Here is a 27,864-nt window from a genome sequence, read left to right as displayed (position 1 = left end):
TTGTTTTTTCATTTTTAAATGTTTTCCCCCTTTTCTCTTCTCCTGCTACCACACCCCGCCTCCCCCCACCATCTGCTCCTCCTCTGTCTCCACTCAGATGGGGTAAGGACTCCCATGGGAATCAACACAAACATGGCACTATAATTCTGATAAATTATCTGAAAGAAACTCTCATTGTTGCCACTGTGGTGGTTATGGCTACATGATGAGACCTATCCACTTGGAAAAAGACTCAAGAACTCACAGTTTTCACTCCACCTACCGTGGGACAAATTTTCATCTGCTTTAAAAACACGAGTGCCCAATGCATGACAGCAATATGCTAAGACAGGCACCGTGATGTTAATGGATTCAGCCCCATAGATCTCCATCTAGTTCTAAATCTTTCCAAGTTAAGTGTATGCTTTCTAACTGGCAGGAGCTGCTTTTTTCTTGGTCAATGGACACAAATTATTATCACAGGTCCAGTAAGACATAGAAAGTTTTGTTGTCTATAATAGGAAACCAAATTGCTGATTTTAATTTTTCACCCAATGAAAATTCTGGCTTAATGGTTTGTGAATTAAACAAAGACAAAATTTTAAGTAATATACTTTATGTAACCTCTTTCAGGAAGTGGAAAAGGAAAAAATTGCCAACTCATTCTGTTTCCAGCTAATATAAAGATTCTGTGATATGCTCATTAAAAGTGCCCTAAGTCATGGCAAAATCAGCTTCAAACAATACATATCCACAAATCCAACACTGCAGAAAGCTCTAGAAAGAAAATTCCAACTCAGAGAACTCAGTTAAATCCACAAAAACACAGGTAAAAGATAATCTCACACCAGCAAAACCCAAAGAAGGGAAACACACACTACCATCACCACCACCAAAACCAGAAAATAACAGGAATTAATAATCACTGGTAGACACACACAACACATACATCACACAATAAACATCACTTATCAAACTCCAGACACATCACAGACATCTCAAACACTACACAGGCACACAACTCTCCATTTACTATACAGATACAGGGATACTATAGGTACCACACACCACATATCACACAAAATAACCACACATACATTACACACTATATACCACATTATACACAACATAACACATTATACCAAGTCATATCTCAACATTTTATTGTAAAAAATTTCAAACATCTAGAAAATTTGAAAGTGAAAATTCATTATGTACTCAACAACTAGATCCTATTATTGCTAACATTCTTCTAAATAGATGATTATTGAATGGCAATGGGGTTTGCATTCTGAGGAACTCATCATAAACTGAAGATATCTTAAGTCCAAAATATATATAATACACATACTCTACTGAAGATCACAGCTCAGCAACATCAGGTACCACAGAGTAGAGGCATCTCCTCATGATCTTGGGCTGATGGCTTGATGCTGCCATCCTGAGAGAGGTTCATACTTGTCACTAGCCCAGGAAAAGAACACAATTCCAGATTAGAAGTATGGCTTGTAGTATTAATCTTGTGCCATATCAAAACCCAAAACTTTTAGGTTGTACCATCACATCAGGGAATATTATTGGCCACTTAGCCATCTGTCTTCACCACTTAACTGTAAATCTTATTTCTAGGCTTATGTTACAATTGTAGCCTCCAGTATGCCTCACTAACATATATAAATGTTGTTTTAGTTTTAGTAGTTTCTTTACTTCCTTTTTCTACGCCCCACTTCCTCTTCTCCTCCAGATACCTTATGGTTGAGAATTTCTGCCCCTTCATTTTCCTTCCTACCCGAGTTCCATTCCACAGCTGTAAAACTTGTTATCAGCCAAACAGGAGTTCAAGGCATTGCTCTCTTCAGGTTGGGGGAGCTGTGGAACCACAGGTGACTTAGGCCCATGTCCTGAAGGCCCGGTGAACACTCAGTGCTCACCTTTACTGTGGAAGAGTCTTTGGAGCTGGAGCTATGAAACACACATTTGATTGCTGCGAAAGTGTAGACAGCAGGAACCTCTGAGGCTCCACACTGAGGAGGAAAGACATACACATCAGTGAGGGGGAGACCCCATAATTGAGGCTGAAGATTCTCATACCAGCTTCTTGGGGCCATAGCCACGAGTACTACACAATTGGATCCCAGTGTGATGGACCCTCACTTCTAGCCAGTGGTATACACAGAAAGGGGCACCCTCCTACTGCTTGGGCCCTGTGTTAGACCTCTATTTCATCAGTCTTTGTGAACTGGTAAAAGGTCACACCTGCACCCCCAGTGTCTCTGAATCATGGGAGCTTCTTGTTGCAGATCCAGCAAGATACTGTAGGAGGCTGATCTGGAGTATTCAGGGAGCATAGGAAGGCGGGCTACAGAGTCTCAACATATGAGAACGACAGTGCTAGCCATGCTGCCAACAATGTTGAGGGTGAAAACAGGAATCTCAGGAAAAGTGAATTCCAGAAGCTTCCTGAATGTACTTAGCCTGGCTCTTCCTCAACTCATCTAGGTCATTCTGACCAATAAGAGGCAATGCTGCCTGTGAGACACTGGAGAGCCCAGCTGTGTGTGGAGACAATGAGTTTGTGCTAATGTCTTCTGCAGCACGAGAAAACCATTTCATACCACATGGATGGCGGCAGCTGACCGGAACTCCCTCAAAGTCAAACAAGAACATTCTTCCTATGTGAAATCTCAATCTTTGTTCCTGTTTGCTTTCCAACTCTATCCATCTATTTCATGAAATATTTCACAATAGATACAGATGCCAGAGGAGATATTCCCAGCACACGAATGGTCTACTGACCATTAGAAAAAGTTCTCTGTGACGTTGGGGCCAGAATATTCCACTAACCAATAGCTATAATTGATACCTATATCTCATGGGCACTAATTGATACCTATATCTCATGGGCACTTACTTGTGCTTGTGACTGGTGCAGTGCCATGTAGAACTCAGACAATAACCATGCTCTCTGGAACTTGGGCTGTGATATGCCAAAGCATACCAGTGTCTGTTTATTATCTACATGCACACTGTTAGGTTGTCATAGAAACAGTTTCTGTGTCTGAAAGTATAGGGACTCAAGAAAGCCCTGGATGTGTCAAGTCCTGGGTGAATGTGTGTTGACACAAGCCAATCATATCATGAACCCCAGAGCCTCACACCAATGGAGGAACGGCAAAGACTCCTCCCTGGGGTGAAGTTCAGGGGCATGTCAGTGTTCCTCTGGAGACTGAGTGCAAATGTTGACAGTGTGTGCAGAATGTGTCCACTACAGCTTTCTCCCTCCCAGATGTTTATGGCCTGAACACTGTCCCTTGCAGAGGCTGTTCCTGCTGAGATTAGCTAAACCTGTCCCCTTGATCCAACTGTGTATCATAAACTCTGACTCCTTTATTATCTGCACGTAATAACCCTCTCTCCTTAACTGGCTGTATGCAATAACTCCACCTTTTTGTTAAACTCTATGTAATAAACATGCTGAGCTTCTGAGGTGTTGTGGTTTCTCCAGAAGAGAGCACAGACCACCTGATGTTGGCTTTCTGTCTGTGTACCTGCCTGTGTTTGTCTTGTCTTCGCTATTTCATGTCCCCAGTCAGGTCCAAGTCCCTGGAGCCACACTGGATGTGGCACTAAAGGGCAGGTAGTATGATATTGAGCATTACATTCCGAGAGTTGTGACTATGCCCTGTGTTCTGTCACATGCACACACACTGATCTTTCCTAGTACAAGGCTAATTCATCATCATGCTGGAAGAGAATACTATACAGTAAAAATAATCTTTGAGGCAGGTATCCACAAAAACATGGTTCATCTTCTTCTTTTAACAATGTTGAAAATATGTGGAGTTTAAAAAGTAGGCCCCGAGAGTAAGAGCAATGATTACATTTTTATTTAATGGAGGATTGAATATCTGATGAAAAAGAACTCAAAAGGAAGACCTTGGGAATGGCAACAGTGGCTTCTGGTGGGCAGGAGACTTGAGTGGGGGGACCAGTTTTACTTAGAAAAACTTGTAATTTCCAAAAAATTTTATAATGTGCATCAACTTGGTAATCAGAAACAAAAATGAAGTGGTTTGGGGTTTGGAGTGGAGTTATAGTCATGGCCACAGCTAGGTTTTGCAAGGCTTTCAGGAAGAGGAGAGAGAGAGAGAGAGAGAGAGAGAGAGAGAGAGAGAGAGAGAGAGAGAGAGAGAGAGAGAGAGAGAGAGAGAGAGAGAGAGAGAGAGAGAGAGAGAGAGAGAGAGAGAGAGAGAGAGAGAGAGAGAGAGAGAGAGAGAGAGAGAAAGAGTACTCTGGAAGTCTGCTTGAAAGATTGGACAACATTTGAAACCAACATTCACAACGATTTGGTTACACAATAGTATTGCCAACCAAGTTTCTAAGAAAGCCAATTTAGACCAAATAATTAGTTCTTTAAAAGAAAATGATTTTTTTCAGAATCAGCTGTCCTCACTGACTAATAGATGGGGGAAAAACGAAAGCAACTCTGGGTATTTTCATACATGAAGTGTGAATCTTCAGCTGTGCTTTGAGGCCTGGAGTATCTCTGACCCTGAACTGCAGGGAAGAATGGGCTGACTAGTTTGTCCTCTTGGACAAACCCCAACTTTTCCTCAAGAAAGGGGAGTATCTAATTCTCAGAGACTCTTGGAGAATGCATCCTCTCTCCATCAGACATGAGTGGAGATTCTCTCTTCCATCTCCTGTTTTGTCCCTACCCCTGGCCTGCCACCTCTTGGTGCCTTCCATGAAGAGGCCTGTGACTTTCCATCAGAAGAAAAGCTTTCTGTGCTCATGACAGAGTCCACTGAGGCTTGGCCACCAGGAAAGCCGCTAGAGATGCAGATCTAAGGCTGCCCTGGACAGGCCCCAGAGTAGCTGTTTCTAGCAGACATGCTGCTCAGTAGACATGGTCACCAGCAGTATTCTGGCTGGGGGATCATGACTGGTGACTGGATGGGGCGTACGTGTGTGTGTGTGTGTGTGTGTGTGTGTGTGTGTGTGTGTGAAGAGGCTCAAGTGAATGTTTAATTGTTTTTGCTTTAATTTGTATTAACAGACCCTAGGGATGAGGTGAGAGAATAAAAACACAGCCTCCACAAACGGGAAAATACTTTGTCTGTGAACTCCTCAAAACACACATGCACACATGTGCCTATGGTGTGATAAGGACAGCACAACAGGAAATCGAGATGGAGCATTCAGTTAGGGAGTGTAACCATGTCTCTGTTGCAGTTTTCCTTGGCTATACAAAAAGTTTTTTTCATGAGAACAGAGAATACTATACAATGTGTCCAACCTGTTAGGGACAATTGGTTCCGGTGACACGTGCCTTGCTCTGGGGCAGAGCTGTCACTAGGGATCATTCTTACTCAATATCTCCTTGACTCAAGATTGAATTGAATGACAAGCTCTGGCTCTCTGGACCTTATAATCTAAGCCAAACACTGTTGGAGACTGATAGAGACACATCTGCTTGCATGGCTATGCATGGATGTAGGAAATTAACTGGAGACACAGCTTAGTGGGTGAAACTCTTGCCCTGCAAACATGAGGGTACGAATTTCATCCCTAGCCCCCATGTGAAAAGCTGCATGAGCCAGCATATGCCTCTCACTGCAGCACCTGGGGAGCAGACACGGAAGATCCTAGAGTTCACTGACCTGCCAACCTAGCTAAGTCAGAAAGCACCTGGTGGCGTGGGGCTGTGGGAACTAGAGAGACAAAGATGGAAACGGAAATACTGGGTCTCCAAAAGTAAAACGGAAAGCAACCAAGGGTGACATCAATCTTTGGCCTCCACACACACGTGCACACACATGCACACGGACTCGTATGCACACAAAGAGGCAACCTTGTTCATGTATTAGTATGTCTGTGAAGGAAGTTTCTCAGTGTGTACAGCTACATAAGCCACTGTGAATGTCAGTAAGCTAAGTGAAACAACAACAATATTTCACATTATGGCATCCCATCATTTAAAACATCACACCACAAATGAACTACTTTCTAAAGCCCTTTGAGCGAAGACGCCATAGCTGTTTTTCAGATGAAACACCAACAGGAAGCTACCACTCACCTCGATGAGGACTGAGACCATTCCAAGTTGTTACTCCTCTCCTGTAAAGCGAATGAAAACGTATGAGTGAGACAAGAAGCTGCTTAGGGTGGGTGTCCTGACTGCTGCTCACGAAGAGTCTGTTTTCAGTTTTGAGAGACAGCACCTGGGAAGGTCATCACGGGGACAGCTCCCTTCCTCAGACAGCACACTTCCTCAGAACCACTTATGCACACATGTTTTCCTTTTTCCATGGCTAGGTAGGAGAGGGCCTGACAGCTAACCAGGTGGTGACATTTATGCTGCTTTCTGTCCTCACCACTGGTGAGTTTATATTCCCATCTCACCTCTGCTCCTTGGAGTGAGCTTTCTGGTTCTCCGCCTTGTCACTGACATTTGTCCTGTCAGACATTTTGGTGGAGGTTAGCTGGTGGGTGTGTGGGTATCTTGGTCTTATTAAATGATGTCTATCATTTTCCATACGCTTCCTTGCCATCCGTGTTCTCCTTAGCAAAGGATTTGGTCAAATCTAGGGCCATTGTATTAGAAAGATCTTAGTATTCTTAGTATAGGTGTGTAGTTTAGAAATGGCTTAACAATGGCTTGCATTTTATTTTCTTAATGACAATTTTTGAAAAGAAAATTTTATATTTCATAAATTCTCATTGTATTATTTATCTGGACATTGATTTCATTGTTGTATTGGTGGCAATTGCTGAGTTCAAGGTTACAGAGATTTGTTTTCTCTAGAATTGTCATAATTGCCTCCCAAACATAGACCTATGGTTGCCTTTGGATTTCTGCAGAGGTAAAGAAAAACTCAAAAATGATTTTCAGCCTTGGGTGTATTAAGTTCAGGGCCAGCGCTTCTCCCCAGTTAACCTTGTTATCTTTGTTCAACACGAGCTCATCAGAAATGAAAGGTGCAATTCTGGGCCCTTATTCCATTCATCTGGTACAAGGCTGTTGTAAAGCTGTTAAGCTGCTGGTTTGCACATTTTTAAGGATTATGTTGCCTATAAACAGCTTCCTGTTGTTCACTGTATGCCCTACAGTGCGCTGGCTTTATATGATATCAAAGGTGGTGAGAGTGGGTATCCTCGCCTGTTCCCAGCTGGGGGAGGGGCAGAGGAAGGCAGGGGGAGGTCACTTTTTCACCATGAAAGTGGCAGACTAATGAGCTCTTCATAGTTTTCATTTTATTCTTGGCCTGCAGTTATTTCTTTTAACAGGAAGTAGGGTTTTAACAGAGTCCACATTTATTTTCTGTATGGGTTGATATGATTAAAAGGTTCTTAACCCTATCCGGGTGATAGTGGCACACACCTTTAATCCCAGCACTCAAGATGCAGAAGCAGGCAGATCTCTGTGAGTTCAAGACCAGTCTGATCTACAAGACCTAGTTCCAGGACAGTCTTCAAAGCCACAGAGAAACCCTATCTCCAAAAACAAGCAAACAAACAAAAAAAAGGTTCTTAACCCTTATTCTATTAGTATTTTATTACAATAATAGATTTACAGATGTTAAACAAATGCATTTCTAGAATACACATCACTTATTCTCAGTATACAATCAATCCTGTGTGTGCATTTACTATATGTGTTGGCTTGGTAATGTTTCATGCATTCTGGTGTCATTTATTGACTATATTTGACTCACTACGGTCTCCTCTTGTGCTGATATTTTCTGGCTTTAGTATCAAGTTAATCCTGGTGTTACTCAATGGGTTACTCCCTCCTCTGTGATCTGAGTTTGTATGCAACTGCTTTCTTCTTTCTCCTCCTCCTCTTGTTTCTATTGAGAATTTCATACAATATATTTTGATCAGATTCTTTCCTCTCCCCCAACTCCTCCCAGATTCCCTTCAACTTCATGTTATTTCTCTCAAGAACAAAACAAAATCAAAAATCAAAAGAACACACACACAATAAGAAAGAAATGGAGTCTGGTTTGTGTTGGCTAACTACTCCTGAAAATGAAGCCTGGCCTCGAGTGTGGTTGAGACAGACATACTGCACCACACAGTCACACCACACAGACACATAGTACACTTCACACACCACACAGTCACACCACACAGACACATAGTACACTTCACACACCACACAGTCACACCACACAGACACATAGTACACTTCACACACCACACAGTCACGCCACATACACCACACCAGACACTAGACACCACATAGACGCATCACGCAAACATACCCACACCTCACACACTACACACCACACACTACACACCACATAGACACAACAGACAAATATACCAACATCTCACACACCATACACCTCACACACATCACACAGGTATACCACATACCATACACATCACATACCACACAAACACAACTGATAGACACAGATATACCACATCCCACATAGATACACCACATACCACATACAACATATAGACAGACTACATAATGCAACATATGTCACATAACACACTACACAAAAACATCACACAGCACAAAGACATATCATACACCACACACATATATCACGTATTACACATTTAACATATATACATTATATGCCATACATAGATGCACATATCATACATTAACACAACCCAAAGTACACTTACTCCATGCACTACATACATTGCATAGCACATAGAAAGACATGACACACCTGAGCACATACGTACATACACATTACACACTATGCAGGCATACACACTAAGTACCATATGTATACAGACACTCCACACACTTTCAATGAGTCTTAGCAACAGTGAAACCCAGTGCAAAGCCGGGAGGTCCCTGTATAGGACACACCCACACATTGGCCTCAGCCCTCCCGTGAGTATGACACAGAAGGACCAGCACACCTGGGGAATGGCCCCCCTTTTCCGTACAGGTAGATCCTTTTTCTCTACTGGAAGTGACTTCTTCTGGAATCGGGTCTTCATCATGTAGTCAAATGTGCTCAGGTTCTTGGCAACTGCAGAGAGGAGGGCAGCAAAGGACAGGATCATCCAGCAGCCATGCACAATGTCATATAGCACCCCATGTACAATGCATAGGCCACCTTTCTGGGGAGTGACAGCCTTTCACGTCCCAAGACCAGGAGGAGGAACAGGTATGGCAGACCAGACAAGCTGTGCTCTGCACTTTTATGAGTGACAGGACAGAGGCGGGGTGTCCCAGAGGAGCTGGACTGTGGCACCTCTCATGGGTCCCCTGCTTTTGGCATCACGACAGACTAGTTCAGGTCCTCCTGGGATGGCTCCCAGAGGCCAGGCTCAGGAAAGACTACTCTGTCCAAGGGTTCCAGAAGTCTTCGTCTTCAGAGGGGTAGCTATCTAGGGGCAACAGAGGTCCTGCTGATAGGAGGACTGGATCCCTGAGCTGACCCTGCTGGCTGCCTATCCACCCTCGACCTGTTTACCGCCACTCCATGCAGCCACCTCGCCCTAGGTGTGGCTGCCAAAGTCTCAGCCGGGGCTGGGCTGCTTGCTATGCCTCACGTGTGTTGGTAACCCTGTGTTCTCTGAGGCAGAGCACCGAGGCAAGGTGGCAGCAGATGTGATGTCACACACAGTACACCCGATTCTGTGCGTGTCCCTGACCCACTGAGGATGGCCTGAACTGAAAATATGCTCATGGCCATTGCAAGCCCCTCTCAGTACCACCTTCTCTCAAAGGGTGCAAAAGGAAGCATACCATTCTTCAGGAAACACAGCACCCTGTCTCTCTAGGAATCCCTACCCACCATATAAGGAACAGTGCAGGCATACTGCAGCTGACCGTGGGCTAAAAAGCCAACCCCTATCAGCAGCTACAGAAACAGAAGTCTACATCTGTGACCTCCCCACACACATTTCCAGACAATTCATAGGCCTTTCACTTCAGGGAAGCTGACCAATGGGATTAACTTGGCCACCACACACAGAGGAGAGATGAAAGCAAGTCGTGGTCAGTGTTCTGGAAGGGAGAAGCTCAGGTTCTGAGGGCACCTGAGCGTCACTTCACAGCATGAGGCCTCTGTCACCTTCCCATTGCTGCTATACCAGCATAACAGCCCTTTCCTGAGAGGTTTGGTTGACCCTGAGTGCTGTGAACAAGTCGTTTCCAGCATCAAGCATCTTGGGGCCAAAAGCTAGTAGGTGTCCAATCTCTTACACCTTGAAACTGGAAGTTCGTCAAGAAGTGGAAGAAGCCAGATGTGGTGGTGCACATCTTTAACCACAGCGTTCTGGAGATAGAGGCAGGCAGATCTCTGTGAGTTCTAGACCAGCCTGGCCTACATACTGAGCTCCAGGCCAGCCAATGATGTCTCAAAATAAAAAAAAAAGAGGAGGAATTCCACGTTAGAGATGTCACCTTGCCCCCTAAGTTATCCTGGAAGTCAAGTCAGGGATGCCGTAGCAGAAGTTCCTGTCTGTGCACCGAGCCTTCCTCTCAGCATATGTGCACCCAGTGCCCAGGCCTTAGAGGTCAGTCAGGGCTCTCTGTATCTCCATCTGTGAGTTTTGTCAGCATGGGGCCCTTGGTTTCTGTAGTTTTCAGTCTGGGGTTTATGTTCACAGAGCCAGGTAACGATATCATGGACAGTTGCAAGACATCACTGCATGTGTCTGCCTGTCTTGGCTCCTGTGGGCCTCCTCCCTCTTTCTGGTCGGCTATGATGTATCTTTGTCCATGAAACTTGTTTGAGAGGGTGAGCATTGTGGTAAAAGATGAGAGAATTGGAAGCCAAAACCCTGACTAAATCTTGGAACCAGCACTCCTCAGGAAGCATGTGGCTCTTCTGTGGGGTTTGGGTCTATGAATGTCAGTGACACAGCACTCCTGACACCGGTGAAGCATGCAGTATCTAGGGCCCCCAAAAGTTCTGGGTGAGTCTTTAAGGTCCATTAAGACTAAGGATGTGACTGTCAGCATGTCCTTACGCCATGCTTCAGCCTGAATGAGCAACGGTGAATGCACCAGACTATCTGGCCTCCGAGGGTATTGGACGAAGGCGTAAGACTGGTGCAGGTTTTAAGCTCTGAAGCCTCAGTTTTGGTAGCTTCCTGCATGGGCTAGACTGTCAGTCCCAGACCCTAGTCTTGAAGAGTTTCTATATAAGAGTATAGACAGGAACAGCTGACTGCTCCTGGGTCCTTGTCGCTGAGTGTCTCATACATGGCAGAGTGGGACAAAGCGGATCATTGTGTCTGGAATATTCCAGGGGACACAGTCTCTTCCTGGGCCCTTCTGTGGGATGAAGCCTGTTGTGCTCACTCAGACCTCACTGTAACTTCACTGCAGTCCGATGCCCACAAAGTATGTTTCAGTAAAGTTCCACTCACACAACGTCTCTCACTGCCATTGTCCCCCTCTCTACCAGGATGTGGGTGCCTCCAGACCTCATCCACAGATGCAGAATTGCCCCCCCACACATTGGTAGAATCAATGCCCTATCACACAAAATCCTTACTCTGAAGTGGAAAGAGAAAATGACTAACACCAAATTTGTGTTCCTGGGCAGTATGGGCCCCAGTAATCTTCAGGCCTATAATTATAAGTTCTTTGGGAAGCATTGGGCATGACACCGGTTGTTGGACCTAACTCTGAGAGAGAGGCGGGGGACAACTAGATAAAACGGGAAATGAGTTCTACATGAGGTCAGGTGCTGATACATCTGAAAGCATTTAGACAAGAGAAAAATTTCCCGATAGGGTTAGAAAGTAAAGTTCTTATAAATCCCTGCTTACAAAAGCGTGGGGGGAGTTTTAAAGGTAACCCAAAAGATGCATCATTCTGAGGGCTTCAGTGACGGGGAATGTGAGGTGCCCTCCCAGCCTCGTTGCTGATAAAACAGCCTTCGGTGTTCTGTTGAAACATGTGGGTTCAGCTGATGCAGGTTTGAGACTTGGTTCTAACCCACTCTACAAATACATCTAAGCACGAGTAACTAGAAACGAGCCAGGTCATTCCTAACAAAAATCTAAAAACATAAGCTGCACCAACAAGATTTAACTCACGGGTCTGCACTATATTAGGGGAAGGAGAAGGGAGAGGAAGTGGAGGGGGAGGAGCAGGAAGGAGGATCTAGGCTTCAAGTACTCACAATGCGGAAGTCAGGTGTGTGCTAACAAATACACTCACAGGTTACGAAGCATGCTCTCTAGATTCAGGGTGACGCTGCTGGTAAGAACCACTGGCCACATGTGGGGTCTTTCTACGGGAGGAGGTCAGCACTCAGGCCAGGCACTGTCCTCACAGCCACAGGCAGTGTCTATACCGTCCTTGAGGTTTGGGTAAGTCAAGCTACGGGACACCAGCACTGCGGGAGCGGCCCTCTGCCCTCCAGCCAGGCCTACCACTGCCAGAGACCAGAGAAGCTTCCTGGCCAGTTCCCCACAGCACAAACCACATGCACTGGGGCAGAGGTGGCTCTAACTCAGCAGAAACACTTTGTTGGGCAGAGGGTCTTAATAGCATTACCAGGGATCTGACACATATTTGTGGATACAGACCTCCTTGCTGGCTCTATTTGGATGAGGAAAACTGGTCCCTTGGGCTTAAGTTTCATTGTTAAAATTTCTACTTGGTACTTTCCTAAATCCCCCTGGTCCTAATGTCCTATTCTTGCATAATAGTCACATCCCTCTGTCTCCGTATAGTTTCGTCTCTCCTGTGCTCTCTGCAGCCTTGTGAACACGACCTCGGTTCCTGGCTGGACTTGCTGACCTTCTGCTGGTATCTCCTTCCGGTAGTCTGTCCTTTTACTGTGAATTCGTTTCTGGCAAGGCTTCCTGCCTTGAGGTAAGGGCGCTAAAGTGGCGAGTCTTGGGCGGGTACATACTCAGGTAGATGTGGAAGAAGAGCAGGTGTCCGAGCAGCACAAAGCTGGCAATGGCTAGCAGGAATACCACCACCGCGATGGAGAAGACCACGGGCGTCTTCACAGGCACGGGCCACAGTGGGAGGAACAGCAGCCATGTGTTCTTAGGGCTGATCTCTATGGAAACAGAGAGACATGTCCGTCTAGCACCTCCCCAAACTGCAGCACCTGTGGTCAGGTAAGCAGAGGGACAGAGCTTGCTAGGGTTGAGTGAGGACAGCCAGCCAAGGGATGTGCTTTGTCCTGTTCTACTGTGGGTCCCATGGGCTCACTGGCTGTGGCTGGCTCTATGATCCTCACTTCATGAATTCAACATGATGGTCAGAGAGAAGTTCCTGAATGCTGGAGCCTAGAGCCAGCCCCTCTCCTGCCTTTCCCCAAGCCTCGGCCTTTTATTTCAGATCAGTCACCTCACAGACATCCATGAAAACTGAGCCCTCTTTCTTGGTGCATTTCTTGAACACTGTCCACCACGACCCTCAAAATCAAGATGATAAAGGGTTTCCTAGGCTGTGTGACAGAACACTAGAGGACTAGACTCCAAGCCCAAGCATCTCGATCCACATCACGTTCTAGAAAGGTACTTAGCTCTTTCTAGAATGGATTTCTATGTATGCTATCTGAAAATAGAATACTACATGCTGCCTTGTGGATGTAGAGAACTATGGGCCATCTCGGTGATGCAGCCCATGAGATTCTGAGCTCAAGCCATGAACTCTGTAGAGTTCTGGAATGGCAAGTCAGGAAGTGACCTCCACCCACACTCCAAGAACCACAAGTCTGCTCCAAGGAGCGATGTGATCCATGTCCCTGAACCACATCTGATGCCAGCATGGTCAATGGGCCATCCGCGTCACCACCACTCTGAATGCCCCTCTTCCCTTCTTTTAGCGTTTGTTTTCCTTTTCTCTGCCTGCTCGGCATGGCAATTGTTTAGGAAAGGTAACATGGTGGTGGCTTCCAGAGAGTGCTCCGGAATACCAGGATGTCCTAAGTGGTTACAGGGATGCAGAAGCTAAGGTCCTCCCACATGGAACTCACAAAGCTCTTTCTTAAAAGAACATCCTGTCATGTTGGCTCCAGGGATGCCCGAACCTAAGTGGCATACAGGCCCTAACATCTCCTGTTGCAGGGCTTGGGCAAATGCCTATGATGCTTGGAGCAGAGGTGGGTGGCTTTCTCCTGACCCTTAGAATAACCAGCAAAGGGATGCGCCACTTCAGTCACCTGGATCAGTATCTTGGGGCTGTGGTGACAAATGGTCATATAAGCTAGTGGCACTTGACGATACAGTAAAACTCTCATATCTGTAAGCCACAAGCCTGAAAGCAGAGTTCCCTTCCTCCGAGGTTCCAGGAAACGGCCCTTCCATCTTCCTCCTGCTCTGAGTGTCACAGGCCCCCTGATCTTGTGGTCATATTGCTCAGCCTCTGCCTCCTACTTCCATAGGTCCTTTGCAAGTCAGCATTTCCTCTTGTTTCCCCTGAAGACATTGGCATTGGACTTGGGCATATGAGCAGCTTAGGATGGGCTCCTCACCTCAAAATTCCCAACCACATCCACAAAGACCCTTTGCCTTAATTCTGGGCCAGGACTTGGACACTCTGGAGGTCCCTTTCCATCTTCTTTCAGACATGTGTGCCATTGGTTTGTGCTTCTGGACCTATTTAATCATAGAATCTCTGAGCTTCCCCTCAGAGTCTGTGGCTCAACATAATAGCTGCACTTTCTCCTGTTCTTCTCTACAGGTAGTTGTGTCCTACAAGAGAGGCTCCCGCCTTCTCCACTCAGCACTGCTAAAAAGTTCACTGTCTAGGTGCTCAAGAATGACTGAAGGGACACAAGGGCCACAGGGCATGCCTCGCTCTAATCCCTGGATGTCAGGTCTCAGAGGAGCTCAGGTCAGCTGGAGAGTGAGGAAACATGGAGGGCAAGGCTGGGAAGCCTACACTGGGCACACGGGAAGCAGGTAGAAACAGTCCCTGAGCGTCAAAAGGGTACCTTTATACAGGGGGTCTGTGCGAAGCTTGTCGGGGTTGACAAAGTACTGGATGAAGATGTACAACAAGATAACCATCGTGCCAAGCAGGGACGCTGCAGCTGAGGCCACAGAGCAGAAGAAGAACCTGCATGAGAGGGGTGGGATCCTGCTCAGAGATGAGAGAGTGGGACGTCCAGACAGACCAACACCCAGCCAAGCTCGTGAGGCCAGCACACGGCTCTGGTGCGAGTAACCTCGCGGAAGCACAGAACCCAAACTCTACTGGTGTCTTCTCCTCTTCCTTGTGTTCTTTCTACTGTGTCCCTCACTTACCCTAGACAGACGTTGCTCCTGATTGTGTTGATCGTGCTCCACATTCCCTACAGCCTTCTGCCCGGGCCCTCCTGTCCTACCATCTGGACAAGAATATCATTCCCACCTAATGGGAAAAGTTAATCCCCAAGATGGCAAACTATCACCTAGGCAGACAGAACCTTGTCCAGCAAGCATGCTCTAATCATGGCCAGACCTCCTCCTCCTCCTCTTCCTTCTCCTCCTCCCCCTCTTCCTTCCCCTCTTCCCCCTCCTCCTCTTCCTCCTCCCCTTCCTCCTCCTCCTTCCCCTCCCCCTCCTCTTCCTCACCCACTTCTTCTTTCACTGCATACCATGTACTGGGCTGACCTCCTCCAGCCTTCATTGCACCCCATTCTGAAAGACCCATTTGTCTTCCTGTTTTTTAGGACTATGAGACATGGGACTCCAAGGTTTTCTGTTCAACTCAGGTGCCAAATTATATAAAAATGCTATTGTAGGGCTAGAGAGATGGTTCAGTGGTTAAGAGCTTTGACTGCTCTTCCAGATGACCAGGGTTCAATTCTCAGCACCCACATGGTTACTGTCTGTAACTTCAGTTCCAGGGGCCAACAGGTGCCCCAGACATACATGCAGGCAAAATATCCATATACATGGGATAAGAAATGTTTTGAAATGTCTTTTAAATGCCATTGTCCCCCTCTCGTGCTTTCTTGAGCTCTGAAGAATGAGGGACAGGAAGGGAAGGTGTTAAGGGTCAGGGCTGGCTAGTGACAATGGGGATTACCTATCACCCTCTGCTCTTCTCCAAACCCAATTTCACCTTCAGAGGCTACGCCTCAATGTCACATCAAGTGTGCCTTCTCCTCTCCTGTCCCCACTCGTGGGCAGGCCACACCCTCACCTATTCCAGTTTACCTTCCCAGAAGTACTTGGTTAGCTGAAGAACCGTGTAAGTCAGTGTGAGGCACTCAAAGGATCTGTGATCAAGGGTCTCGTGGCTAATCCAGTCACTGCCAGAACCGTGGTGGCACATAACTAACAGGCCACATTGGGATGCCTAGAAACTGTGGCTGCATTTTTCAAGCTCAAAAGCTCAATCAGGAAGGAGCAAAAACTACACCTGTAGCTCCAGGCACCTCCCTGGATGGATGGCAGAGACCTCACAGCCCAGTGCATTGTCAGGGCCGAGCAAGGCATCGGTTGGGTTGTAAGAAGCTACTATATCCTCCTGTTCATCTTCAGGACAGGGCTGATGGACAGCCTAGGCCAGTGACTCTCAACCTGTGGGAGGAGACTTCTTTGGCAAACCTCTATCTCTAAAAAGATTTACATTATGATTCATAACTGTAGCATAATCACAGTCATGACGTAGCAACGAAAATAATTTTATGGATGGGGGTCACCACAACATGAGGGACTATATTAAGGAGTCACAGCATTAGGAAGTTTGAGCACTGCTGTCCTACACCCTGACCTGGTGCCTAATAGCTCTTTAGATTCTGCACTCATGACCAGGGAAATCCCTTAGGGTGGTCTAGACGCTCGTTCCTGTGCTCAAGAGTCTATCCACTGCTCTTGGATTGGTGGCCATGGCATTGAGAAGGTAGATAGTCCTGAAGCAGGAAGTGTAGATGGTTCAGCCAGGCTGTGACTTACTGTTCATGGTGAGTTCTCTGATTATGGACTTTGTGAGTGCGAGCTTGTTCACCTGTTGAGGAGCTACTCCGCCAACACATATCGGAGCCAGCAGCACATGGGTACTAACTAGCTAAGCTCTGCTATAGCTGGAAACAGAGATATGGCCCAAAGGTCACCCTTTCCCCATGCTGTTCCCAGCCTTGATGACCCCCTCTACTTTGTCACCTGCCACCTATTCCTACGAATTCCAGGCCACGGATCCTTCCCCCAGGTCACAGCCTTGCCCCTGAGAGTGCCTCACCGGTAGTTTCTGCTGCCCACACAGTTGTTCAGCCATTTACAGTGGTGGTCGAAGCCAGAGACACACTTGTTGCAGGAGCTGCAATGTTTGGCTTTCTTGCTCCTGGGAAAGAAATCGGGAGAAACAGCCTGCTGACCCCAAATGCACCACGGGAACTGAATGTCTACTATGAAATGGTGGGTGGGACCTCCATCTGAAGGCAATAGGGTACTGGGAGTCTGTAGGAAAGACAAGGCCATCTTGGGAAAAGAGATGAGCCTGTGCCCATGGGCATTGCTCTCGGAAGGTGGACTCTGGACTCCCCTGTAGGTAGGCTTGTTTGCTAGATGGGAGCCTGAATCTAGGAGGTGAAGGCTGGTATCTCACCCAGTACCCACAGTGCCTTCCTGTAGCCAAGTCACTGTGCTGCCCTCCTCAGGTCCTGTGGACCTTGGACTCCACCAGGTATCAGCTGAAACTGCCCTCTCTCCTTCCCAGTTGGGGATGTGAGGTCTATCAGAAAAACCACAAGGATGTGGCATACTTGCCCCCCCAACCACCACCACAAATAAGGCCCTGTTTTGTGTACAAGAGGACCTGAAAAATGACACAGGGGGACCTCAGACTACGGTTCTTCATACCGAGGGAGAGCTATCGGGAACCAGAAGGCAGAACTCTCAGCCCATTGGGTAGGGCGATTTAAGTGTGGCCTCCTGGGAGGCTGTGAGCACAGGACTGAACCCTCCGTGGATGCCACAAAGGACCAGTGCCCAATAACAGCAGGCTCAGCTGGCGAACTGTGGGGCCATAGGTCAGCTCTACACCCAGACTCCTAAAAGTGCCCCTGCCCCACTGCTCAGCAGATACCCCACTCACACAGTAACCTCACACAGGTGGCAATACTGGTTCTGGATCACATGTGCATATTTGGACCGGTCGAAGGTGGGCACAGGCTCCGAATAGTCCTTTTTGAGTCGGACATTGTTGTCAGCCGGATCGATGGTAGTTGTGACCAAGTGCATGACGAGGTGGAACAGGGACAGCCCACCCATCACCTGGGCTGTCAAGGAACACACAGCCCTGGGCCTGGCAGGCATGATGTAAGGCATCTCCCGGGGGGGACAAATCGTGTCAGAGACTACGGAAAGACCCTGGAACTCCTAGTCACTGCTGTCTGTAGCACCTGAGAGCAGATCCCATGGAGACAGACGCTTCAGAGACCCAGCCAAGCCAGCCAACTACTGACCACAGTGTGAACAGTCCTGAAATGCCTTGTGTGGCAAAGTACAAGGAATAGGTATGGAAAATACAGTCTTTACCTTGCAATGATAGCTTCAGAGGCTCAGAGTAGTTCACCTGGTTGTGGGTGTTTCATAGGGGGGAGAGGCCTAGGCTATATGCGGGCCCGGGACATGCCAGCTCATGCAGGATACATGCCAGGAGAGTGACTATGGACCACAACACAAGAGAAAGCTATGTTCACCAGAGACATGAAGGCTGGACAGCAGTTGGAGGGTACCCCTCAACCTCAGCCTGAGTTAGAACTTTTGGGGCCACCAGACTCTCAGACACCTTTGGGCTTTGTCCATCTAAGCCTATATGACCATGAGAAGAAGGTCTTTGTCCCCCACCCCTCCTCCTGTCCCTAGGATAATATACAAAAGGAGATGCTTATCATGAGGACTCTCCTCTCTTGCTCTGTCTTCTGGGCTTGGAGGGTCAGTATTTACAGCATCTCTAGAGGGACCAAGAGGGTTCCATGCACCACAGCCTAGGTTTCTGCCAGTAGTAGGGCTCCATTGTGTCCAGATAAGACAAAGGCCAAAAGCATAGGTGACATAGGCATAGGGGAGCTCTAGTGAGGGTTCCAAAAACAAACAAACAAAGCCAGTGATGTAAGGCAAGCCTGTAAGAGGCCCAGATACTGAACCAACCCTTGGTGCAGATCCTGTCTTCCTCACCCCATCCTCCAGCATGAGCTGCTCAGTGCCCAGAATTCTAGGCATGGGCACAGGACTGAAAAGCAGGTTCAGAGCACAGAGGGGACTGTGAGGAAGACAGAAAGCTATACTCCAGGAGGACCGGAGTAGCAGCTGGTGCAGAGCCGGGTGAGTGTGTTGCAGAAGTGGCTAGGCAGTATGTGTGGCCATGGAAAAGTGCCCTATGAGCCCCAGTGGACTCGCATGTGCCCCGTCGGGGACGCATGACAGACACCCAAAGCCCTTCCTACAGCCTCTCTGGCCCCACAGTGTAGGGCACAGCTAGTACCACCTGGTCTATTGCAGAACTGATTCAGCTACAGTATAGGTCAGCGGGACTTGGCACAGGGTCCCTCCCAGCTGTTGATACTACCGTGACCAAGAGCATGGTCCAGCAGCTACTCCCAGCCTTTGAAGCTGAGTTGAGGGCTGATGTGCTAGCCTGGTGATGATGAGAGGTGGTGCGTGTTCTCAGAGCCTGGGACATTGACGGGCGAGGGCTGAAGACACAGGAAGTCTCACGCTGCGTGGGTGCTGTCTCTTTCCCTGCAACACTAGAGCGGACCCGTTCTAAAGGAAACCAGGAGCTAAGAAGCCTAGTTAGGAAGCCGGAGAGGAGTTTGAAGAACACGTGAGATAAGGCTGAGGGAAACTGCCCAGGCCCGCCGTGACCACACCTTGAGATACCCCCACATGTTCTCTAGACCACTAGTGTTTGTGCTCTGCTCACACTTATGAGTCTCACTGTTGGAGACTCCTGGGACACGGGCTAATCATAGGGAGTTATGGTTGCAAAGTAGTTCTCAGGGTGTCACTGAGCCAGGTTCCCTTGAACCTGAACCTGCTCACACAGACCCTAAAGCACAGCCTGTACCCAGGCTTCATGTGGAACGCCAGGAGGCCAACCTAAAAGCACCAACATGGCACAGAAAGACTCTGGTCCCATGGGGACTCGGAAGTCAGACCCAAGGTCACCTGTCCCTCTAGGACATGGAGCTCTCCTGTGAAAGACAAAGTTAGAGCACATCTTTTTTCACATTTTCCTGGGCAAAGCTTGTCTAGTAGCACTCTGCCAGCAAGTTTTGTACCATTCGAGGATACATCCCCGTCACCCATAAGAATCAGGCTGGTGACTTTACCGGACTATCTATTGTCCCAAATGACCTGACTGGCCACTCCCTACCACACACCAAGGTGACATTCCCAAGGGGGAGCCCAGGTGAAAAACCTCACGATCTGCCCCTGCCTTCACATAAAAGCCTTCTCTCAGTGGATAGCTAACTTTGAAAGAAGCAGGGTGAGGCATCCTCCATGGAGGCCTCCCTCCAACTCCCTCTGGAAGTTTCCATGTGGGAGCCTATGAGAACCACAGCTGGCTGGAACATTCCCTAGCAACAATCTGTGTTTAGTAAACAAACAAAGGAAGGGCGCCAGCTCAGGACACCACCCTCCTCAGTCTCCTCCAACTAGTGACCTCTGCCTTGTCCTGTTTCCGCAGGAAGAGGGGAGGCCCGGGAGAAGCCAACATTCTGGTGCTGTCTGGGCTCATGATTCCTCCAGGGCAAATTCCATGACTGAGCTACAGCAGCAGCCTAAGACACCTTGCCTGATGCCCCCTGTCCTAGTTCACATTTGTTCCAAACCCAGGGCTCTAAAGAGAATGCTGTGGTTAAAAATTGGTGATGCACAGTCTCTTGGAGGTGTTGTCTAAGTCCTCGTCAGCAGGGAGGGAGGTCCACTGGTGGCAGGACCCTCAAGGGCCACCAGAAGGGTGGGCTCCTTCTCTTCTGTGCTGCAAGAAGGATCGTCACGCTTTTCTCTGCCTCTAGTGCCCTCAGGTCCCCTCCACAGAAAGCCCTTCCTCTTCTAACCCAGACCCTCACTTCCCAGCCCCTCATGGTGTCTAGCAGGTGCCAAATGATGCTGGCGCCCTCTAGTGGCTATAAACTAGCACTAAGTGCTGCCAGTTTGAGCATAATGCCAGTGTGTAGCCAGGCTGGGAACAGACTAGCAAAAGGATTCCAGAGATAGCAGCCTGACCTGAAAAGCCAAGAAAGCTGCTGGGGCTGCAGCCTCTCTGGATACTTGCTGGGACTGAGCTACCGAGTGGGAGTACGGCTCTGGGAAGGAATGAAGATCCAGCATTTGGGTGTGCGGGAAGAATGGGGCAGAGAGCATGTACTGCTCAAGCCCACTGCGGTAAACACAGAACCACCTGACATGATGCAGGGCCACACAGGGCCAAGTTAGGAATAAAAATAAGAATGAAAGAAGTGATTATTAGGCTCCTAAACATATTCATGTCTCCTAAACCTACTCATGTCCTGACACCAAAATTGGCACACCTTACTTGCAACCTATTCGTGTTTCCTAAACATATTCATGTCCTGACACCAAAATTGGCACACCTCACTTGCAAAATAGAGTTATCACACATCAGGTAAATGAGGCCACTGGGAACAATCAGATCATTGTGATCACAGACCTTATAAAGATGGAAACTATAGACTGTGACAAAGTGGTTCAAAGAGCTTTCATTGTCAGCCTGACAACCTGGATCCTGTGGTAGGAGGAGAGAACAGACTCCTGAAAATTGTCCTCTGAACTCCACACACATGCTGCAGTGCAAGCATCACACATGCACACACACATGTATACACATGCACATACATGCTATGGTTCAAACATCACACACACACATGCATGCATGCATGCACACACACATGTATACACGTGCACACATACACTACGGTTCAAGCATCACACACACACATGAATGCATGCACACACACATGTATACACGTGCACACACACGCTACGGTTCAAGCATCACACAAACATGCATGCATGCATGCACACACACACACATGCACTACTAAACATTTTCACATAAAACACAACAGAGTGAATTGCTGGGACAGAAGATGGCTGAACACAGGGAGAAGAATGCATCCTCAGGCCAAGGACAAAGTGACATAGTAGTCTCCAGTGCCTTCAGGGGACTGTAGCCCTATGTCAGTGTCATTTTAGGCAGCTACCACAGAACTAAGAGAAAAATATCATCTCTTGCCTAAGACACCTTGAGTAGCTCTGTTAAGACAGCCATACGTCTCACACATAATTCGACAAAACTGATGGAGAAACACAAGATAAAGAAAGCAAGAAGGAAGGTAGGGAGTAGGAAGGAAATCTCTCCTTTATGGGGCATGGGAGGGCAAGTTTAGTAGCAGACCTAGAGATTTAGCACTGACTGTAGCTATTCCCTCACAGGCACTACACCCCAATGACAGTGTGTTGTCTGACAGGCCACAAGTTACCTGACATCTCAGAAATGCTCAGCCAGGCTCAGACTGGCAGCTGCCATGCTCCACTAAAGAGACATAGAGGTTATACCCTCATGTTCAAGACTCAGCTGTCTAGACTCTGGGATTTAAAGACCCTTATAAAGGATGGTTAGGAGACATTGGACAGAATTGCTTTTCACTCATGCTAATGACATCTAGTGAGGATGCCCTGTCTGGCATTGCATGGACAGTGGCAGAGGATTGAGCTATGGGACTGATGACCTCACTGTAAAATAATAAAGAAAATAGGGATGCTGGCCATAGGGGTATTGGGAAATGAGTGATAGAGTTAGCTGTGTTCTTTTCCAGGAAGATGATAGTGTCGTGGTTACGAGCATAAAAGCCGGGCTCCGATATAAACCACAGCATTTACAGGTGATAGTTGATGCCATCTGAGGCTTTTAAAGATGATCCCCTGGACATGCACGTGAAAATGGAAAACTGGCCAGCCCTGACTGCGGACGTGGGTGACTGTGGGACACTGCCACACCCCGTCTCAACAAAGCAGCCCCCAGGAAATCGCAGCATCGGCCCTGGCTCCGCTGATAGTCACTTGATCCTGGGTACCGCTCTTTCTCCTTCCTAACCACTGCTCACTTATGCCTGGGTCTCTCAACCCCAGGACCAGCAGGACGCCAGCCAAAGCAATGTGCCCCGTAGAGCCTGCAGCCAGTTAATGTTCTCACTAAAATGGGCTCCCGTAGTTTTCTGGGCCCAGGCCCACTTTGCAGCAACTTGGCACTGGCTCTTATGTGGCCCCATACCTAAGGACCTGGATTCTCTAATCAGAGATAAGTGTGATGTTAGATCCCAGATGCCCATCCTGATATATACCGTACCACAAAGAAGTGAGTATATGGACTTGTCTCCACACTGTCCTGTGGAACCATCTCTAAAGGCCTGTCCATGCCTTAGGTCTAGGCTCCACAGTGCCATACAAGCACACTGACATGTGGTTGAAGGCAGCCACACATATGCTTCTGAAGTCCTTTCTTATTGATCTAGCTAAGTGTCAGTCAACAGAGAGGGGTCTGTCTGTGCCCTGTAAGAAAGATCATGTGACTGGAGTCTGTAGCTGCTTCCCTTTCCTTGGTCACCACTTCCAGGACCCCTACTGTCACCTTGAGTCTAGCAGATTCTACCTTCACAGTAGCAAGATCACCCTCTGTCAGGCAATGTAGAGTCACAGGACTGACTTCAGGGCCACAGAAACAAGTGGTCTAGGCAGGGACAGAGCCCATTGCATAGGCATAATGGGGTTCAGGGCCAATTCTCTTGAAGACATTCAAAAACCCCTCCACCTCCAAGAGACAGGCAGCACAGGGCCCCACCCCACTAGCGCAAAGGATACAACATAGGCAGCATATTTCCAGCTAGTTGGTAGAAAAGGGATGAATATTCCAAAGGTGGCAATGGACATGACCAGATAGGTGGCCCAGGATATTGCCTGGAAGGAGTGGAGGGGTGGTGACCAGCCATTCACCCTGGACAAAGGGCGTGGTAGGATCTTCTTCACATTATTGGCTTGGGCTTCTGGGAGGACCCGGCTCCGGTTCAAACCACAGATGTTCATCTGAGAGATAGAAAGGGCACAAAGCTGTCTGTCTCTGGGCATAGAATGAGTGGCCTACAATACTGCTTGACATTGTCAGGGGGGTCACCAGGACCTGGGTCAAAAGCTGATATCTGTATGGCCGGTTGGTATGGCTGACTAGGCTTGACAGGAGGTTCCTGTCATGACAGATAGGCTTGCAGCCTCCAAAATAGTGGCCACAAGGCTAGGTATATCTATCCCACCTCTGTGGACACAGCTACCCATGAATAGACCCCCAGCTGGGCCAGATCTGCCTAAGTACCAACTCTCTCCTTGACACAATTCTGTCCTGAATGTTCAAGTGACAAATATCAGAAAATACATAAAGAGGCCACCCTACATAAGAACCCCAATTCATCCATTTCCCTAGGGCCTTCCCACCCACGACACCCCCTCTTTAAAGTGACGCTATGCAGGGACAGCACTAGAGAGGGACAAGGAGAAAGACACAGTACGCTGAGTCGCAGGAAAGGGCCCTGTCAGTGAGCCAACAAGGCGAGTCCTCACATTCCTAGCAGGCCCAAGTCCGGCTCTTGTGTGGTTGCTGTGTGAGAACATTCTTGCACCATACATACCACCCACAAAGAACATACCGCTCAACACACACCGGACACCACTCCTCACATCAAACGTGTGTATCACACAGTTCTTAGGACCTCTGGACTCCTCCTCTGGCTACCTGGCATGCCCATACCAAGCCCATCCTCTGCCAGGCATCTGGCCATATTCAGCCTGTGATACTTGCCAATACACCAGCTAGCCTCCCTCAGAGTCACACCCTACCATCTGGACTGGAGTCCCTTCATTCACTCATTTCATAAGAGCATAATTGATCCTCTCAAAATTTGAGGACTAACGATTGTGACTCTGGTAAGCTATGAGCTGTAAAAGCACTGGTGAGCTGTGATTTCAGACTCAAGAATCAGTGGTGCTGGGAGCTTTTAGCATCGTTGACTCTTTTGGTTGAGGTCTCTTGCTTCTATACTCCCTACCTTTGTCATAGGTTTCAGTGTGGGATTCCGCCATGACTACTAACACAGCTACAGTCACCATTTCCAGAGCTTCCTGCACGTGTTACTCACAGCCGTGAATTCTGTCCTTATATCTGGCCTTAGGTGCCTCCCATAATTCTCTTTGAACTGTCTAGCACCCATCCCGCTCATGATTTCCCATCAGTACCCTCATTTCTCAGGAGGAGCCTTGCCAATCTTAGACATCTCATTGTGTGCCCCATGGAGAGGTTCATCAGACAGAGATCCTGCCAGCTCCAAGAAACCAAACATGTCACGTGATAGCTGGGGTCTCCGATGGGCTGAGTCTCCACCTGTGAGGCCCTGGCCCAGGGAGCTATGAGGCGAAGCCCCACTGCCTGTGGCCAGTGTCTACTTCTGCCTTCTCACCGCTCTCATCAGGCTGAGCAGTAGAGGTCAGACACTTCTTGCTCAGCGCTGACACATTAAACAGTGGAGGGACCTCCCCATGTACAAAGCAGATATGGAACACCTCACAAAGAAAGGTTCCACAGCTCATAAAGCCACACCCCTGCAACCGAGGAGACTGCCGGCTGCAGAACAGAGGCGGGAGACAGACAGGTGGCATAATTAGGTGGCAATGGGGCTAGCTGGTTCCCACACTTGGGACTCTGACAGCAGAGCCGCTGAGTTTTGACTAGAAAGCTATGGTAATCTCTTAAAGAAGGGCATCAACTTGTGTGTGGGCCTCTGACATGCACCTCCAACTCCAACTTTTTTGCACTTGATCCCCATCTTTTTTTTTTTTTCTGTAAAGCTGAGGGGCACACGCTTCGTGGAGAAATGCAAAACTTCGAGTCTAACCAGCACTGCTTGCAGACTGCTCATCTCTGGTGGCTATGGGCCAGAGATATTTCCTAGATGATGGATGCCGCCGAGTGGTGAGTTGAAGCCCCGTGCTCCCCTGAGAATTTCCAAACACAATCCTACTTGAGTCTTTTCCCTCCATGTTTCAAATTTTAGCTTAAGAAATGTTTAGTTCCATCAATCTCATAGGTGAAGGGCATTTAAGGTAGCCTCTCCACTATTGCTAAGATTCTTAATTGGGGTCATCCTTGTGGATTCCTGGAGATTTCTCTGGTGCCAGGTTTCTCGTTAAGCCCATAATGGCTCCCTCTATCAAGCTATCTCTTTCCTTGCTCTCCTCTGTTCTTTCCCCAACTGGATCTTATTGATCCTTCGTGTTCTCCTCTCCCCCTTCTCTCCTCCTCTTTCTCCTACCCCTTCCCATGCTACCAATTTACTCAGGACATCTGGTCCCTTTCCCCTTCTTGGGGGATCCATGTATGTCTCTCTTAGGGTCCTCCTTATTTCCTAGCTTCTCTGGGGTTATGGATTGTAGGCTGGTAATCCTTTGCTCTATGTCTAATATCCACTTATGAGTGATTATATACTATGTTTGTCTTTCTGTGACTGGGTTACCTCACTCAGGATGGTTTCTTCTAGTTCCATCCATTTGCCTGCAAATTTCAAGATTTCATTGTGATTTTTCCGCCCACTGAGTAGTACTCCATTGTGTAAATGTTCTACATTTTCTTTATCCATCCTTCGGTTGAGGGGCATCTAGGTTGCTTCCAGGTTCTGGTTATTACAAATAATGCTGCTATGAACATAGTTGAGCAGAGGCCCTTGTGGTATGAATGTGCATCCTTTGGGTATATGCCTAAGAGTGGAATTGCTGGGTCTTGAGGCAGACTGATTCCTATTTTCCTGAGAAACCGCCATACTAATTTCCAAAGTGACTGTACAAGTTTGCACTCCCACCAGCAATGGAGGAGTGTTCCCCTTTCTCCACATCCTCTCTAGCATTGTTTTTTTTTTATTTTATTTTAGCCATTCTGACAGGAGTAAGATGGCATCTCGGAGTTGTTTTGATTTGCATTTCCCTGATGGCTAAGGATGCTGAGCACTTTTTTTTTTTTTTTTGGTATTTACGAGACAGGGTTTCTCTGTATTGTTTTGGAGGCAGTCGGTCCAGCCTGGCCTCGAACTCACAGAGATCCGCCTGCCTCTGCCTCCCGAGTGCTGGGATTAAAGGCATGCGCCACCACCGCCCGGTGCTGAGCACTTTCTTAAGTGCCTTTTGGCCATTTGAAATTCCTCTATTGAGAATTCTCTATTTAGATCTGTATCACATTTTTAATTGGATTATTTGCTTCACCCTCCCTGAGGAGTGGATGGGGGGATGGTGAGGGAGATGGAAGGACAGGAGGGAGAGGGAACTGGGATTGGTATGTAAAATAAGATTGTTCTTAATAAAAAAAAACACAAAAAAGAAATGTTTAGTTCCTGTTTGTGGACTTCTAAGATGATGTAGATGCTCCCAGTGTGGGCTGACTGCTGATGCACCCCTGGAACTGTGATAGGATGGACAGGATATATCCCTTTCCATGCACAGCAGCCCCTGTGGTGGCATTCATCACCCCCATATGCCACTTGCAGGCAGGATGCTGTTGGCGGCTGAAGGATGCTGTCTGGCCCTGCTGCCAGCTGTCCACATAGACCTGGGTCTACAGTCTCACCTGAAGCCACAGTCCAGAGTGTATGGGAAGCACATCATTAAGAGGCATGGACGTACTTTAGACACTGGGTAGAGTGGCTAAGGGTATATGACTGGAGGGAAGGTCAGTCTGGTAGGATGTGGTTCCTGTTTTCCTAATTTCTAATCTTAAGCAAAACAACAACACATACCTCCACCTGCACATGTCTTCATCTGTATGCACCCTCATCTGCACACACACCTCCTGTGTGACTTGTGCTGTGTGTACACATTCCAATCTAAGAGCGATGCATGTGAGTTTTGTCTCACACCTTGGTCTCA

At 47.8% G+C, this 27,864-nt stretch overlaps 1 protein-coding gene across 4 annotated transcripts; it reads right to left on the bottom strand.

Moving 5' to 3' along the window:
- Positions 1-1,125: 1,125 nt before the first annotated feature.
- On the bottom strand, positions 1,126-25,486 carry LOC101823774 (palmitoyltransferase ZDHHC11). 4 transcript variants are annotated; one of them, XM_013123477.3, is made up of 10 exons: positions 25,192-25,486; positions 23,770-23,991; positions 17,972-18,150; positions 17,117-17,218; positions 14,883-15,007; positions 12,843-12,998; positions 8,878-8,990; positions 6,059-6,099; positions 1,911-2,003; positions 1,126-1,443 (listed from the first exon to the last, which is right to left on the bottom strand). In XM_013123477.3, the coding sequence occupies exons 1-9, from the start codon at positions 25,195-25,197 to the stop codon at positions 1,913-1,915; spliced, it is 1,035 nt and encodes a 344-aa protein (XP_012978931.3). In that variant the 5' UTR covers positions 25,198-25,486; the 3' UTR covers positions 1,126-1,443; positions 1,911-1,912. The 4 variants fall into 4 exon arrangements, with proteins under 4 accessions (XP_012978931.3, XP_040613928.1, XP_040613931.1 ...); XM_040757994.1 differs by lacking the exon at positions 1,911-2,003; XM_040757997.1 differs by lacking the exon at positions 25,192-25,486 and having other exon boundaries at positions 17,972-18,181; positions 23,770-23,843.
- Between the last annotated feature and the right edge of the window lie 2,378 nt (positions 25,487-27,864).

Source organism: Mesocricetus auratus, unplaced genomic scaffold, assembly GCF_017639785.1.
Source record: "Mesocricetus auratus isolate SY011 unplaced genomic scaffold, BCM_Maur_2.0 Super-Scaffold_100015, whole genome shotgun sequence".
NCBI classification, from domain to species: Eukaryota; Metazoa; Chordata; class Mammalia; order Rodentia; family Cricetidae; genus Mesocricetus; species Mesocricetus auratus.
This window is presented reverse-complemented; position numbering and strand designations above follow the sequence as displayed.